Raw genomic sequence first — 17,304 nt, 5'->3', positions numbered from 1 at the left:
TCCTCCTTCTCCTCACCACCTTCCCTCTTCAGGGGAAGTAGAAGTTTCTGATGGCCAGATAGAGGGGTCACAGGTCACAAACTGCTTGGCAAAATTCCACGGCATCCGTTTCCTGCCCTGGCCCTTTTTCTGAGCTGGTTTCCCCCCTAGGGAAGCCACAAATAAAGCCTCCTCAGCATTTTGCCCCTTTATGGAAAGGTTGGGTTTGGGGCCAGTATGTATTTCTGGCCTTGCTGAAGATTTCATAAAACCTTTTAGGGGCACAAGCAGCATCAGAGTGGTGGTCTGGGCCCTTCCCCAACACGGAAGCTTTGCGTTTGGCTCAAGGTGATGGTAGGAAGCCAGCCTCATTGAGGTAGTGAGGTGAAATGTGGAAAACACTCACTTTGGAGGCAGGGTGCCAGGGTTTGAATGTTAGTTCTACTGTTTATGTGACACAAATAAGTCACTCCCCCCACCAACTCAGTTTCCTCTTCTATATCAATCCACTGTGTCCACTCCAGATCAATGATCCTGTGGTCTATGGCTCTTCCCTCTCTCCCCACAAAAGATGTTAGGCTTACATCCAGGCACTGCCAGGACTGAGAGGAACCTAGAATATTGAATGTCAGACTTGGAAAGGCACTTTGATCCTAAACTGTCAGAGCTGAGAGGGATCTTAAATAGAAAATATCAGAGATGAAGGGCACCTGAATATATAAATTACTACAGCTGATTGCGCTGACTGTCCCTCATGCCTGGGCTGCTCTCCCTCTCACCTGGAAATCTTAGTTTCCCTGCCTTCCTTCAGGTCTCTATGTCTCTGCTCAAATCCCACTCTATGCAGGTGACCTCATTGGGGGTTTTCTTGGCAAAGATCCTGGAGTGCTTTGCCATTTCCTTCTCCAGCTCATTTGACAGATGAGGAAACTGAGACAAACAGGGTTATGTGACTTGCCCAGGGTCACACAGCCAGTAAGGGTCCGAGGCCAGATTTAAACTCAGAATGAGGAGTCTATCTGACTCCAGGCCCATCACTCTATCCACAGCACCACCTACCTGCCCTTCCTAATGATTAGAACTGCTAAAAATGGCAGGGGTTGCTTTGGTGTGTAGTGAGTTCTCCTTCACTGGAAGATATCAAACTGAGACTGGCCAGGAAGACTGTAGAAGAAATTACTATCCAGGTAATGTTTCAATGGTGGTTCCTGAGATCCTTTCTAAAGTGGAAATTCTGTAATTTTGATGCTTCCCAGCATAGCTAAGAAGCCACACTTGTCCAGCAACAAGTGTGGTCAAGGATGGCCAAGTAGAAAGAATCCTGGGTTTAGAGTCGGATGGCCTAGGATTCAGTCCCTAGGATGACAATAAGCAAGCCACTTAACCTCTCTGCACCTCAATTTTCTCATCCGTAAAATGAGGAGATTGGACTAGTTGGCCTCTGAATTCCCTTCCATTTCCCTGTCTATGATCCTATGATCTCGCCCTCCATTCTACATCATGCGAAATCTCTCATTCCATTCTTGTAGAAAAGATGGAGAGATGTTGGATAGAAAGCAGTAAATAGCATGATATTGATTGAAACTTGGTTGAATGGAGGACTTAAAAACACTAGTTATTAATCTGATGCTATCCAACTGGGAAGCAGTCTACAGAAGGGTGGCCAGGGGCCTGTGTTGGGCTCTTGATTTTTCAACATTGTTAATCAATGTCTTGGATGAAAGCAGAGATGATATGCTTTATCAAATGAGTAAAGTTTTCATGAAGTTAGAAAGCATAGCTACCATCAGGATCTACAAAAGCCATGACAGGCTACACAGGGGTGGAGAACCTGCCACCTCGAGGCCATGTATGGTCTTCCAGGTCCTTGGGTGTGGCCTTTTGACTGAGTCCAAGTTTCATAGAACAAATCTTTTTATTAATGGGCTTTGTTCTGTGAAGTTTAGATTCAGTCAAAGGGCTGCGCTTGAGCACCTAGAGGGTCACATGTGGCCTCAAGACCACAGATTCCCTACCCCTGGCACTATGACATTTGGCAAAAGTTAATAAGATGAAATTTAATAACAATAAATATAATGTCACATTGGGGCTCCCAAAGATCAGTTTGACAATTCTAAGATAGGGGAGATGTGGCCACATGATAGGGTTAATATAAAAATGATGTAGAAGTGCCAATGGGCTACAAGTTCAATTTGTGTTAATGGTGATACTGGAGCCAAGAAAGCTGGCATAATCATAGGTGGGATTAAAAGAGACACTGTGCTCAGGACTAGCAAGATTATGGAACCACTGGATTCTGCCCAGTTTTCCCACATCTGGTATGTAATGGTCAATTCTAGACACAAAGGGGTAGAATGGGAGGGGGAGCCCAGCCTGAGAAAGGGGCTCTTATAGGAGAACCAGATGAAGGAAGTAGGGATGTTAAGCTGGAGAAGGAAAGATTGGGGGTAGGGGGCACAAGAAGCATTTTCAAGTTTTTGAAGCTCTTTCAAGTGAAAGAAGAATCCAACCTGTTCTGCTTGGCCCCAAAGGGCAAAACAAGGAACAATGGGTGGAAGATGCAAAGGAAGATTTTGGCTTGATGGCAGGAAAAGCTTCCTAACATTCCTAACATTTCCCAAAGTGAAATGGGCTGTCTCAAGAGGCACTGTGTTCCCCCTCAATGCATGTCTTCAAACAAAGGTTCAACAACCAGTACATCATGGAGAGGGTATATGTTCAGGTCTGGATTGAACTTCCAGTCTAATATTATGTGATTCAGCGGAGTTGGGGTTCTTTTAAAAGCAGGAGACCTCATCACTTCATGCTTCTAAGGGTACAAATTCAGCCTTTTTGGAGCCTCAACTAGAATAGAAGAAGAACCAGAATATATAAGCTCCTTGAGGGCAGAGAATGCTTTTTTAAAATTTTAATTTAATTGATAAATAAAACAAGCAATTCCAGAACATAGAATAATAAAAAATATAATTATATATGAAACTGAAAATCTATTATGTACAACTTGTTATTCCTTTTAAGTATATAATAACGTTATCACGTAAATTTCTTTTTTTCCCTTTTTTTCCTTCCCTCCCTCACCCACCCATTAGACACAAATGGTACACACACACACACACACACACACACACACATATATGTGTATATATATATATGTGTGTGTGTGTGTGTGTGTCTGTGTCTGTGTCTGTGTGCGTGTGTCTGTGTGTGTAAATTTATTCCCCAGTTTGTGAATTCTTTCTCTGGATGCAAATAGCATCTTTCTTCATATGTCCTTTATGGTTAATTTGGGTAGAATACTATTGTGCTATAAGAAATGATGGTCTCAGTGATCTTAGAAAAACATGGAAAGACTTGCGTGAAATAATGAAGACCAGAATGAGCAGAACCAAGGGAACACTGCATACAGTAACAGCAATATTGTTTTAAGGGAATGTGTTTGATTTGGTTTTGTATCCCCAGAGACTAGCGTAGGACCTGGCACTTAGTAGGCACTTAATAGATTCTTGTTAAATTACATCTCATTGTATTGCTTTGTGCTGAACTGAATTAAATTTCAGGGTCTCTGGGGGAAAAAGTCACAAGGGAAAGGGACATAGTTTATAACTTTCAAAACCATGGTGTGTTCTTTTTGAATATTTTTAACGGAAAATGTGGCTCAACAGAAGAGCATATTTTGATCTGGACGTTAGTTTAAAACACCAAAAGCCAGCCTGGATATTCAGGCCACAAGGCTGTAGGCCAGGCATCACTGTCTGCCTGATGGCAGATCCTTGAATAACAAGCACAGGGCTAAGGAGGAAACAGATACTGGCACAACCCAAGTCTCTGACTCTGCTATCTGTTTGGAGGAGAACTGTCCACCCGTAGAGACCAAGGCTCTAAAAAGTTTGATGGAAGAGGGATTTCCTGTATAAAGAGACCTCTACTTGGCATATACCTTTATGCAGCATAGGTACTTTTTAAAATGTTTCTTCAATTGAATTATTTTTTTTTGTATTGCTCAGTCTCCCCTGACAACCCTCTGTAATTATCATGATGTGGAGGGACTGACTGATTGTCTCCTAAATGGTCTTCCTACCCCCAGCTTCTCTCCACTGTGAGCCATTTTCCACCTGGCTCCCGGAATGATTTTCCCAATGCATAGGTTAGAATATACCCCTATTCCCATTGAGTAAACTCCAGCAGCTTCCTATGACCTCTAGAATCACAAATAAACTCATCTGCTTGCCTCTTCAAAACTCTACCCCATGCTGTCTTTCCACTTTGATCACAACATTTTAGTTAGCCCTTCCACATCGACACTTACACCATCAAGTTTTCAATATATCTCAGATTGGCATAAGAAATTACATGGGAATTTTTGAGAGTTTTGTGGAAGCCTCAGACAACACGCAAAGGCTAGCAGATGACATAGGAAAAGTTTAGAAACTCAGAAATGCCTAGAACGTGAGCTTTATAGTACCTCAGAGGCCATCTAATAAAACATTTCTCAATTTACAGATGAGGAAACTGAAGCCCAGGAATGTTCTGGGACTTGTGAGCATCAGAGGGAAGAAATGAACCCGAGTCCTCTGCCTCTGGAGCCGGTGCACCTTAGGGCGCCAGGGTACCGCCTGGTGGTACCACACCATCTAAGGCCCATCTCAGGGCTAGCTCTCTGGGTTCTGAGGCCTCTCCTAGCTCTACTGCTCTGTAGTCTGAGGTCCCTTTGAGAGCCTATGAATCGACTTCCACCATGTTGGGCTGCCAGCTCTGATGACACAGAGATAACGCGGAAATGTTGGCCTTTTCCAGCCAGCCCATTCTATCTTTAGTTGTCTTTTTTAAGCATTTGCTGTTTTTCTTTTCCCAAACATAAAAATAGCTCATTATTAGCCCAGCATTTCAACATTACCCTACATGTACGCTGACTGCCTGCCAACCCTCCCCCACAGTGCTGAATGAGCCAGCTGGATCACTGGTATAAAATAGGGGGATCCCAGACCTGAACACTGACCCTGTCCCAGGACCAAATCAATCTCCACCTCTGTCTGGCGAGTTTCCTAAGTCCAACAGTTCAAATGTTGTTTTCTGAATTCTACAGCATCTGGAGGAACCAGACCCAGATTTTTAAAGACGATTTTTGCTATACCCCAGGGTAATGCTCCTGCCAACAGGACTTAACCCAAGCCTAGAGAAGTTGGGCCCAGACCCCTTTTTTTTAATCAGGGGTGCTACATGAAGACTCCTTCCCACCTCTTATACTCACCAGCTGCATGACCCTGGGCAATTTACCCTCTCTGAGACTCAGTTTCCTCACCTGAAAAATGGGGATCAATTAGCCATTTCTCTCAAGACTGCCCTCTGGACTTTCCCTATCATGACCTAGCTCTTCACCCTGAAGCCTCACCCCAAAAATTCACACATTGGAAGTACCTTTGCCCCTGTGGCCTTTCCAAATGGACCCCGAAGACTCTGGAGAAGAGAATGCGCAGGTCCCCCTCACTTAAATCCAATTCTCTTGCAACTCAAGGTATCGCCCTCCTGATGTCCTTGGTCCTCTTTGAGAACAAAGGACCAACAACAACAACTTTCCAAATAATTGGATGGTTTATCCCAGAAGCTCCATCTAAGAAGGGCACGCAGGCCAGCAACATCTCATTCCCCTCCAGGTGCACTTGGAACTTCCTCTATCATATCCTTGGTCCTGGTACTTTTGCTCCTCCCCGATTTCAGCTTATTTTAATGCATTGTCTTCTCCCACCAGAAATGTGCCTCCTTTAAAGCAAGGACTTTCTTTCTCTTTGTATCTTGTATTCCCAGAACTCAGCACAATGCTTGGCACATGGTAAGCATTTAATAAATGCCACTTGACTAAATGACTGACTAGTCAATCAGGTACACAAAGACAGGACCAGGAGAGACAATTGTGTCCATGTGTAAATGTGGACCAAATACATGCAGCAGTGCCTACCTTACAGAATTGCTGTGAGGCTCCATAAGATACTCTACATAAAGTACTTTGTAAACTTTAAACCGCTTTGTAGATGTTGGCTATTATTACTAATTATTATTATCTTTATTATTGCTATTACCAAAAAAATGCTTTCAAGCCTTACCATGAACCCAATACTTGAAGGCAAGAAGAAAAAGTCTCTGAGTAGCTTTTTCAAAGTCAGGCAGAAGAGTGGGGAGAGTGTGATGAAGAAGAGTTCTGGCTCTGGAGTTTGGCAACCTGGGTTCAAATTCTGCAACTTGCTATGTGCACGACATCTTGTGAATATATTCAATCTCATCTTATTTTCCAGTCCTGGTTTTCTCCTCTGAAAAAAATGGACTTGGGGCAGATAGGTGGCACAGTGAGTAGAACACCAGCCCTGGAGTCAGGAGGACCTGAGTTCAAGCCAGCCTCAGACACTTGACATATGTACTAGCTGTGTGACCTTGGGTGAGTCACTTAACCCCAATCGCCCTGCCTTCCCCCCTCCAAAAAAAATGGACTTGATGACAAATGGAAGCTTAGGGACCATCTATTACCATCCCTTCATTTTGCAAATTAGGAAAGTGAGGCCTGAGGAAGTTAAGTACGTTCACACAGCCAGTGAATATCAAAGGTGGGCTTTGAACTTCCTCCAGAGCTCATTCTCTTTCCTCCGTGCTACTCCATTACTACTCAACAGGACGGTTCCTTCCAGACTCTAGTCTATTGTACTTTTTTTTTAGCAAATTGCTATGTTTTTGCTGCCATGGAATCACTTACAACAGAGAAAACAAATGTTCAAAGATGGGATTCCAGTTGGATCAGTGCCTGCGATTAATTGGCTAGTTGGCAACAGGAAGAAGAGGAGTCGATTCTGAATCCTGGCTTTATTACTCCCTAGCCCAGGGCAGCTAAGGGGTGCCATAGTGCACCGAGCCCCGGGCCTAAAGTCAGGAAGACTCATTTCCCTGAGTTCAAATTTGGCTTCAGACACTTAACTAGCTGTGTTACCCTGGGCAAGTCACTTCACCCCGCTTGCCTCAGTTTCCTCATTTGCCCAATGAGCCGGAGAAGGAAATGACAAACTTCTTTAACCCAGACATGACCGAAGCGACTGAACAACAACTTCCTAGATGTGTGACCTTGGCCAAAGTACTTTCCCTTTCTGAATCTCAGCTGTAAAATGAGAGTTAGACCTTCGGTTCTTTCCAATTCTAAATCCCACTATGATTCCTGGAAACGTCTCAGGCTAGACCATAAAACTGCACCAAGCAGCACCAAAGACCTTTAAGTATAGCTAGCATTTACAGATCACTTTAAGGTTTGCAAAGTACTTTGGGCGTTATCTCATTTGATCTTCACAATAACCTGGGAGGTAGGTGTTCTTATTATCCCCATGCCTCAGATGAAGAAACTGAGGCTGAGAACAGTTAAGTGACTTGCCCAGGGTCACAAAGGTAATAAATGTCTGAGGCAAGACTTGAATTCAGATCTTTCTGACTCCAAGTCCAGTTCTATCCGCTGCACCGCCTAGCTGCTCCCAACAAGATGATACATTGACATGGAATTCTGCTCCTAAGTAGTTCTGAATTGCAGAAGAAGGGAAGGAAGGAAGGAAGGAAGGAAGGGAGGGAGGGAGGGAGGAAGGAAGGAAGAGAGGGAGGAAGTAAGGAAGGAAAAATTCTAGGTAATTATAATGATCAAGGTAGACCCCAAAGAAAAGAAGAAAAATATACATCTCTCCTTTGCAGAAGTGGGGAGTTTAGGATATACATGCACTTTTAGACTTAGCAGATATTGATTAGTTTTGCTGAGCAGCATTTCTTCTTCTTTCTTTTTTTTTCTTTTTTTCTTTTCTTTCTTTCTATCTTTATTACAAGGGGCAGCTAGATGGCGCAGTGAGTAGAGCACCGGCCCTGGAGTCAGGAGGACCTGAGTTCAAATCCGGCCTCAGACACTTGACACATGTACTAGCTGTGTGACCTTGGGCAAGTCACTTAACCCCGATTGCCCTGCCAAAAAGCAAAAAAAAAAAAAAAAATTTACTATATTTATTACAAGATATATTTCTCTGGGGAGGAGAAGGAGAAGGATGTATTTGGAAATAAAGGTGATGCTAACAAAAAATATTAAAAAATATTAAAAGAACAATAACTGTCAAACTCAAGTGTGGAAGAGTTGCAATGAGTGGAAAGACAAAACCATATGCAGGAAGACTCAGAGTCATAACAGTATTTTCAGCCCTCATAATCAACTACAACCATTGGGAGTTTCAGGACTCCAGGGATTGACTCACATCACTTTGTCTCTCCTACAATGCCTCGTACACAGCACTCAAAGAATATTCCTCTCCTCTGATACCACCACCACTCTAGCATAGACCCTCATGACCTTACACCTGGACAATTGCTACAGGTGCCTCAAGTCTCTCCCCTTTCCAATCCATCCTCCATTCAACCACTAAGTGATGTTCCTAGAGCGCAAGTTTGACTATGTCACCCCTCTGCTCAATAAACTCCACTAGCTCCCTGGCACCTCCAAGATTAAATAAAAAATCTGTTTGGTGCTCAAAGTCCTTCATAACCAAGACACACACACACACACACACACACACTTCCACGCAGGACACTGACTTTCTTGTTGTTCCTTGACCAAGACATTCCATCACTGGGCTTTCCCTCTAACCTAGAATGCTCTTGCTCTTCACATCTCTACCTCCTGGCTTCTCTGACTCCCTTCAAGCCAAAACCCCACCTTCAACAGGAAGTCTTCCCCAAGCCCTTTTACTTCTCATGATTTCCCTCTGTGAGCAATTTCTATTTATTCAGTATAATAGCTAATTTGTGCATACTTGTTTGCATGTTGTGTCCCCGTTTAGACTGTGAGCCCCTTGAGGGTAGGGACTGTCATTCATCTTTTTTTATGCCCAGCACAAAGCATGGTGCCTGACACATACTAGGTACCTAATAAATGCTTATTGGTCAATTTCGATTCAACAAGCATCTATTAGATGCCTTTTATGATCTGGGAGCTGCGCTGAAGACCGAGGATATAAAGGCAAAAATGAAATAGCCTTTAGTTATGTTGTTTTGGGGATGTGCAACATGTAAGCTGATAAGTAAATTCAAAATATCTACCTAGAAGTACCAGATCTCAATCTGTACTACAAAGCAGTAATCATCAAAAATGATTGGTACTGGTTTAAAAATAAACCAATCAGTGAAGCAGATTTGGTCCACAATCATACAGGAGCAAACAAACCTACTAGCCTTGTGTTTGATAATACTAAAGACCCTAATTACTGGCTTAAGGACTCACTATTTGACAAAATAAGCTTCAGGAAAAACTAGAAAGTGGTCTGGCAGAATTTGGGTTAAACCAGCACCTCACACTATACTACCAAGATAAGCTGTAAATGAATACTTGACTTAGATGTAAAAGGCTAACATCTTAAAGAACTTTGAAGAGCAAAAAGTAAATTGCCTTCTATATATGAACAGGGGAAGAGTTCATGACCAAACAAGGGAGAGAAGCTTACAGAAGCTAAAATAGAGAATTTTGGTTACAAATTTTAAAGTGCATGCAAAGCAAAGCTGATATAGCTAAGATTAGAAGGGAAATACTTAAATGAATTTTTTTAAAAGCCCAAACCCTCACAGCAAGTTTCTCTGATGAGCCAGAGATACATGAGGAATTGATTCAAATTTATAAGAATAAGAGCCATGCCCCAATTAATAAAAGGTCAAAAGATACGAACAGGCAGTTTTCAAAGAAAGAAATCCAAGCCATGAATAGCCATATAGGAAAAAACTGCTCCAACTAATAATTAGAGAAGTGCAAATTAAAACAACTCTGAGTTTTGACCTCACACCCCTCACACTAACAAAGTTGAAAAAAAGGAAAATGAAAAATTCTGGATGGGTAATGAGAAAACAGGAGCATTAAAGTACTGTCAGTGGAGCTATGAACTGGTCTTGCTGATCTGGAAAACCCTTTGGCACTATGCCCAAAAAAATTATTAAACTGAATACCCTTTGACCCAGTAACACCACTTCTAGGGCTATTCCCTAAAGATTTCAAAGAAAAAGGAAAAGGCCTCATGTACAAAAATATTTATAGTAGTGACAAAGAATTGGAAACTAAGGGAATGTCATCAATTGGGAGATGGCTGAACAAAATACAGTATGTGAATGTAATGGAATACCACTGTGCTTTAAGAAATGATAAAAGGGAGAGTTTCAGAGAAACTTGGAGGAGATTGGTATGAAGCAATACAGAATCAAGGGAACAGAACCAGGAGAACCATTATCTACAATAAGATCATAAAAATGAGCAGCTCTGAAAGACTTGAGAACTCTGACCGATCCCTGTTCCAGAGGATTAGTGATGCCAAATGCCATTCCTGACAGGGAGAAGTACCATTGTGATCCACATTTTACAGACGAGGAAACTAAGGCAAATGGAGGATAAGTGACATGCCCAAGGTCACACAGCTAGTAAGTGTCTGAGGCTAGATTTATCTTCATAATGACTCTGTGAGGTAGGTGGTATTGTGATCCTCATTGTACAGAAGAGGAAAACAATCCTTTATAAAGGATTTGTTCTGTGGAGTTTGGATTCAGTCAAAGGGCAGAACCTGAGGACCCAGAGGGACACATGTGGTCTCAGGCTGAAGGTTCCCCATTCCTGCTACACACACACACACACACACACACACACACACACACTTTACAGATGAGAAAACTGAGGTTCAGACAGGTGAGGTAACTTTACCAAGGCAACACAGGTAGAAAGCGTCAGAGGCAGAGTGTAAGGGGATGAATTCTTCACTTTTCTGATGGAGTGCCAATTTAATGTCCTGATCAAGTTTTCTTGTCTCACTGAACACATTTGCTATTGTTTGTTGGTGTTTTTAAAGGCATCTGTGCAGAGAGTGCATGCTCCCCACTCTAGTCCATCCTCCACTCAGCTGCCAAAGTGATCTCTCTAAAGGACAGGTCGGAAGGCATCACCCTCCCACTCAATAATCTCTAGGGGCTCCCTATTATCTCCAGGATCAAATCTGAAATCTTCTCTTTAGCATTTAATGCCCTTAAGGACCTGGCCAATACCTACCTTTCCAGTCTTAATACTTAGAACCCCTCCACCCAGTATAAACCTTCCTTTCTCCCTCCCCTTCCTCTTTCCCTTCCCCCTTCCTCTTTCCCCTCCCCCCTCTTATTTTACTTCTTTTTTTCCCTTCCCTTTCTGGGTTGTTTCAGCTATCCCAGGTGCTCTTAGATGCTTTCCACCATTTGTCTCCTGCCTCCTTCCTCTTTATTTCTCAGCCCTCAACCTAGCTGCTCATGATCTCTCCCTGTCCACTATGACTCTATTCCCCAGATACCTTGAAATTCTCTGTCTATTCCTGACCGTTGTACGGCAAGATCTAAAGATCCAAATAGCCCTCCAGTGCCCGTGCAGGGTGAGAGGAATTGTATCCGGGCAGGTCGGCAGGAAATCTGGGATTCCATCCTGGCCTTCCCCTCTTTATCATAAAAGGAAATAGGGTTAACCAGATACAGCTGTTGTTTTCTCCAGCACTGTCCCCTATTCTCTTAAGATTTGTGTGAATCTGTTTTGTGGTTCTCCACTTTTCCCCCACCACCTCCCCCCGAACCACTGCCCAGTGCCTTTCCCAAACCCCAGCCCATGGTGCCCAGTAGACTTCTGTCATAGAAGTTGGCTTTGCCTCTTCTTTGACTCCAACTCTAGCTCTTCTCCCCCTCCTTCCTTCCCTATATTCTTTCTTATCAGTCCCTGAACTCTCCTCTTTTCTTTGCTTTCCCTTCATCCTTCTTGTTCTTCATTCCTCCATTTCCCACTTGTTTCCCTTCATTGTCTTCCTGCTTACTTAATATCCCTCTCACCAGCATCCTCCCTTTTGTCTTTCACTCTCCTCTGTCTCTTCCTCTCTTTTTCTCTCTCCATCTCCCTCTACTCACTTTCTCTTGCTTCTCCTCTCTTTTCATTTTCTCCTCTCCTTTTTTCTATCTTTCCTTCCTCATTCCTTTCTCCTTTTCCCTTTTTCTTCCTTTCACCTTTTTTCTTATTCCTCCTCCCTTTTTCCCTCCCTCATCTGTCTCCTTTCCTCTTTTCCTCTCTGCTTCCTATCCTCTTCCTCAGGTTCTCTTTCCATCCCTCCCTCTATTTCTTCTTCTTTCCCTCTCCCTCTTGCTCGCTTCCCCTTCTTTTTTCTCCCTCTTCCTTCTCCTTTTCCTCTCCCATGCTTCCAATAGCTTTCCCTCCTTCCGTCTCTCATTCTCCCTTCCCCTTCTTCTCCCCTTTTTTCTTTCTTCCTCTATCTTTCTCTCTCCCCATATCTCCCTTGTTCCCTTCTCTCTTTTCTTATCCCTTTCTTCCTCTTAGCCTGTTTCCTTATCTGTCTCACCTTTCTTCTTTCCATCTCTCCCCCTTACTCTCCTTCCCCATCCCCCCTCTCTCCCCTTGCTCTGCTTCTTTCCCTCCTTCCCATCCCTGTTTTCTTCCCCTGATTTCTATATCTCCCCTTTCTCCCCCTCGCCTTTCTTCCCTCTCCTTGTCTCCTTTTCTCCTGTTCCCTCTCCCCCTCACTGTGCTCCCTCTCCCTCTTCCTCTCCCCTTTACTGTGCTCCCTCTCCCTGTGCTCCCTCTTCCTCTTCTTCTCCCCCTCACTGTGCTCCCTCTCCCTCTCCCTCTCACTGTGCCTCTTGCCTCTCTGCTTCTTTCCCTCTCCTTCTTCTCTTTCCCTCTTCCCTCATCCACCACACTTTGCACCCTGGGTCTGGCTCTTGTGCTTTCTCTTCCTGTATCCCAACACCCTGCCAAGATGGAATGCTTTGGCCACCAGACACATACTCAAAACAGATGGACTTTATTAATCACAATGACAAAACTGAATAGGAACTGACAACTATTCCTAATGGGGAGAAGGGAAGCTCCAGGAGCTCCTCCCCTCAGGAGTTGACACTTGTGACTGCTAACAGGTATGAGAGTTCAGTCCAGAGAAGCTTCCCCAGTGTCTTCAGGTGAATCCTGGGCATCACTTCAGTCCAAGAAGCAGGGCTTTCAGGTGATACCGCCTTCCTTTCCCAGGCCAGGAGAGCCAAGCCCTGGCTCTGGGAGTGGTTGGTTTGGGGGCATCAGCAGGCTGAGCACAGGTGCCTGCAGAAAGCAAACCAAAGGCAGAGTCTGGAGCAGAACGAGGCAGTTGAGTCCGAGCCTACTCCCTGCTTCCAAGGAGCCCTTTTCCCTTCTCTCCCACCCTCAGTTCCTTGGCCTTTACCACCTCCCAGAGGCAGCCAACATGGTCGTGGAGACTGAGCTGGGCTTTTCTCACTTTTGTATCTTTGCCCAAGAGGGAGTTCTTATACCTGGGTTTTGATTCCCAGAGTTCTCTGGGGCCAGCACCCCCAATTGTTCCCCACCCTAGAAAGGTGTTAATATGTATTGCTTTCTCTAGGGTTCACAAGGGACATGAACAGTACCATCCTGCTCTGTCATAGGTCCACATCCTACTCCATTAACACCCTGGAGACAGAAGACCATTCCAACATCCTCTCATGAGACCAAACGACTCAGTTTCTCTCACACTTCCAAGCATGGCCTCTAAAGTCAGCTGCTCCCCCTGGGAACAAGTGGCAAGAGGGAGGCTCCCTCCCACTCTCGGGAAAGAGTGGGATGAGCCTGGGGAAGCATTGTCCCTGCCTGGAGTGCACATCCCTAGTTTAGCCAAAGGAAGGGAACAAAGCTGTCTAGAGGAAAATTGCGCCAGCTCCACACAGGGACAGGTCTGCAGACACCCCCTGTCACCAGGACGGTTTCCAGAGGATAAGCGACTGGAAGGATCCTAGAAGTCTAAGGGGAACTCTCATTTAACACTACTCTCTCTGAAGTGACGGACCAGCCGCCAGAGCCACCAATGCCAGAGAGGGGCAAGTGAGATCTCCCCTAGCATGCCACATCCTTAGTTTCAAGGAAGCCAGCAGGGAGCATGGAGGAGGGCAGTCAGTGGTGACAATGATCAAGTCACTCACACACACATACACACGCACACACACACGCACGCACACGCACACACATGTGCGCGCGCTTACAGGATTTACAAAATGTCCATAGAAACAGTCAAGGAGGGAGGTCTGTAGAGGGAAGAATTTAGAGACAGAAATAAAAGCAGCTCTCAAACTGGAACCCCAAATTCTTTTGTCTCCCATCATCTCACAGCCGGCACCATGCCCAATCATTCTTCTGTTCCCTTCAGCCCCCGCCTATAATTCAAATGTGACATTATCAATTTTACCACCAACACCCCGTCCTGTTTCCCCAGTCCCAGGCAGTGGAATTCTCCTCCTTTCCCTTTCTTTCCCCAGTATTAAGAGGGACAGACCAATATCAAATAAGAAATACATTTCCAAGGAGTTACTAAGTCCATTGCCAGGGAAGGTCAGTGTTGAGCTGCAGGGTAGGAGACCCTGCCTGCTGCCCAAGTGAGGGGGCCAGTTAGCCATGGAGATCACTATCCAAGATCCAGGAACCCAGATCCCACTCTGTCTCCCCTCCTCTGCATGGCAGGCTTTCTCTCTCCTCAGGCCCTGCCCCTTTTTCTCCAAATTCTCCCTAAAGGAACAATAGGACAAAGACCTCTGTGGCCTCCTGGGGCGGGAGGGGGCGAATCTTCACAGTTCCCTTGTGCTCCTCCATTCCCAGTTCCCTTGAAAGACTTAGGAAGGAAAACGTGAAAGGCCAGGAAAAGCAGAGAGTAGAAACTGCGGGGGCAGCAAGCAGGAGAAAAGCAAGCAGCCCTAGTTTGGGAGTCACAAGCCCCAAGTTCAAATCTCCCATATTCCTCTTATGATTTGTGGCAACACCTGGGGGAATAAGAGCGCAAAAAAAAGGAGGAAAGGGAGAGAAAGAGAGAGACAGAGGCCAGGAAGAAAAAGGAAAGGAAAATAGAGAGAAATGTAGGAAAAAGAGGAGAAAAAGAACTGGGGGAAGGAGGTTGCCAAGAGGAAAGTCAGTAAGAAGGGGGAGTTGGTCACTCTCCCCAGTGATCAGGGAGCTGGGTTTAGGGGTAGGGGCTAGCTCAGCCTTTCATCCAAGGATTTGGTCGGACACAAGGGTCTCCTGACTATAAGGGATGGATTTCTCCTGGGGCTGCTCCCCACCCTTTCCCGTGTTCTGGCTAGGGCCCTGGCTGTGCCCTGAGGAGTAGCTAGCCGACTTCTCCCCACCCACCGGGGCAGCTCCCCAGCACCCACTCTGGCCACAGCACATCATGGAGGTGCAGGCCTCTCGAAAGCGGGGGTCAAAGAAGGCGTAGAGGAAAGGGTTGAGGCAGCTGTTGACATAGCTAATGCAGGTGCAGTAAGGATAGACGTTCATGAGGAAGAGATCAAAGTCACAGGACCAGTGCAAAAGGCTGCCCAGCATGTAGAGGGTCTTCACCAGGTGATAGGGCAGCCAGCACAGAGCAAAGGTGACCACAAGCACCACGATGATGCTGAGCAGGCGCCGGCGTTTGCGCAGGCCCTCAACACGCTCCTTCCGAAAGTGGCCAGCGATGGTGCGAGCAATGAAGAAGTAGCAGGTCAGCATGACGGTGAAGGGGATCACAAACCCCATGGCAGTAGAAGAGACACCAAGCCCCACCTCCCAGGCCAACTCGGACCCTGAAGCAGCCACGAGGGAGTAGTCCATGTAACACACCAACTTGGTGTTGTTCTCCAGCTCTCCGACAGAGCGGAAGACCATGGCAGGCATGGCAAGGAGAGCAGCCAAGATCCACAGGGCCACTGTGGCCACCACACCGCTGACCCGCAGCCTCAGCCTGGCGTTGGCCAGAGGCCGGACGATGGCCAGGTAGCGGTCAAAGCTGAGGCCGGTGAGGCAGAAAACACTGGCATACATGTTGACAAAGATTAAGTAGCTGCTGACCTTGCAGGCGAAGGCACCAAAGGGCCAGGTATAATCTAAGTAAGCATAGGTGGCCCAGAGAGGCAGTGTGACCACGAAAGTCAGGTCAGCCACAGCCAAGCTGGCAATAAAGGTGTCAGCTGAGCGGCGTTTCTCCCGGCTGCCCCGAAAGATGGTCCATAGCACCAAGCCATTGCCAGTGGTGCCCAAGAGGAAGACCAGGATGTAGATGGCAGGAATGAGAGACCCCGAGGACTTCCAGTCTGCATACTCACACTCCAGGGTCTGGTTCTCTCCTGCATAGTAGGTGTCAAAGTCGGATCCTTCTTCCATGCTGAGATCCGCACGAGGCAAAAGGAGCTGAAGGGAAGAAGACAGGAGGGCAACTCCAGCCTGTGGGTGAGTCACCCACTCAGCACTCTGGGTCCTTCAGCTTGGACTGAGGTCTCAGAGGCTCAGTTGGAGAGAATAGACTCAAATTGGCGTTCAGTGGCTGGAGCCCCTCAGCATCTGTCCCTCCCAGTGCAAGGGGCCGAAATGCCAAGTTCTGCGTCTCCAGAGCGCCCCTGGATCTGAGCAAACTTAGCCAGAGTAGAGATTCCCCTGCTTCTACCGCCCTCTTGCCTCCTGTCTAGCCAAGGCTCAGACAGATGTGGCCAGAATTTCCTCACTGCCTCCTGTCTCTGTCTCCTCCTTGGACAGCTGCTCCCTCCTCCCACCTCCAGATCAGCCCCTCACAAGTCAGCCTTAAGATCTTTAAGTTAGAACCCCCTCCCTTTTCCCCTCCCTGTCACTGGGTAACCCCTGCTGTGCTGGGCAGAAGTGTTATCTTCTACTTTCGGACAGACTCCTCTCCACTACCCCTTATCTCCCCCAGCCATCCTCTCTTCTTAACGTTCTGATCCCCAGTTTCAGACACCCCTTCACACCTTTTCCTATTCCTGACACTCGCCTCTTTTTCTCCCAACCCATGATCCACCACTACCAACATCACTCTAAATTCAGTAAATTATGCAGATTAACTCCAGCCAGAGCCAGAAGGGAGGAAAAGGTCCAGGGGGAGGAGTGGGTGTGAGATTTCACAGGGTCCTCTGAGGTTTCTGGCAACCCTATCTGCCCTCCTGGCTCACCCCTTCAACTGCCCCCACCCCCACCCCTAGGCAGCCTCTTCTCCAGGTATCTTGCATTACCTTTAGCCCTACCCTCTCCACTCACACCTCATCTTCAGAATCTGACCCCATTCCTCCAACTATGGTTTGTACCAGAGACAGACTTTCCTGTAGAGGAAACTCAGTGAGTTTCCTGTACCTGCAAAACACAGCAAAGCCATAATATTAGCCATAATGTTAGCACCATTAGAGACTTTCAAATAAAGAATGTCAAATGTGGGAGAGAATTTAGAAAGGAAGGCAACAGGCATTTATTAAGCACCTACT

General features: G+C 45.9%; 1 protein-coding gene across 1 annotated transcript; it reads right to left on the bottom strand.

Annotated features, from left to right (window-relative positions):
• Nucleotides 1–13,878: 13,878 nt before the first annotated feature.
• APLNR (apelin receptor) lies at nt 13,879–16,564 on the bottom strand. Its single transcript, XM_036764425.1, has one exon. It carries the CDS (start codon nt 16,199–16,201, stop codon nt 15,047–15,049), a length of 1,155 nt encoding a protein of 384 aa, XP_036620320.1. The 5' UTR covers nt 16,202–16,564; the 3' UTR covers nt 13,879–15,046.
• Nucleotides 16,565–17,304: the final 740 nt, after the last annotated feature.

Source organism: Trichosurus vulpecula, chromosome 6 (assembly GCF_011100635.1).
Source record: "Trichosurus vulpecula isolate mTriVul1 chromosome 6, mTriVul1.pri, whole genome shotgun sequence".
Taxonomy (NCBI): domain Eukaryota; kingdom Metazoa; phylum Chordata; class Mammalia; order Diprotodontia; family Phalangeridae; genus Trichosurus; species Trichosurus vulpecula.
Note: the sequence above shows the minus strand (reverse complement) of the source record. Positions and strands in the feature narration are given on the sequence as shown.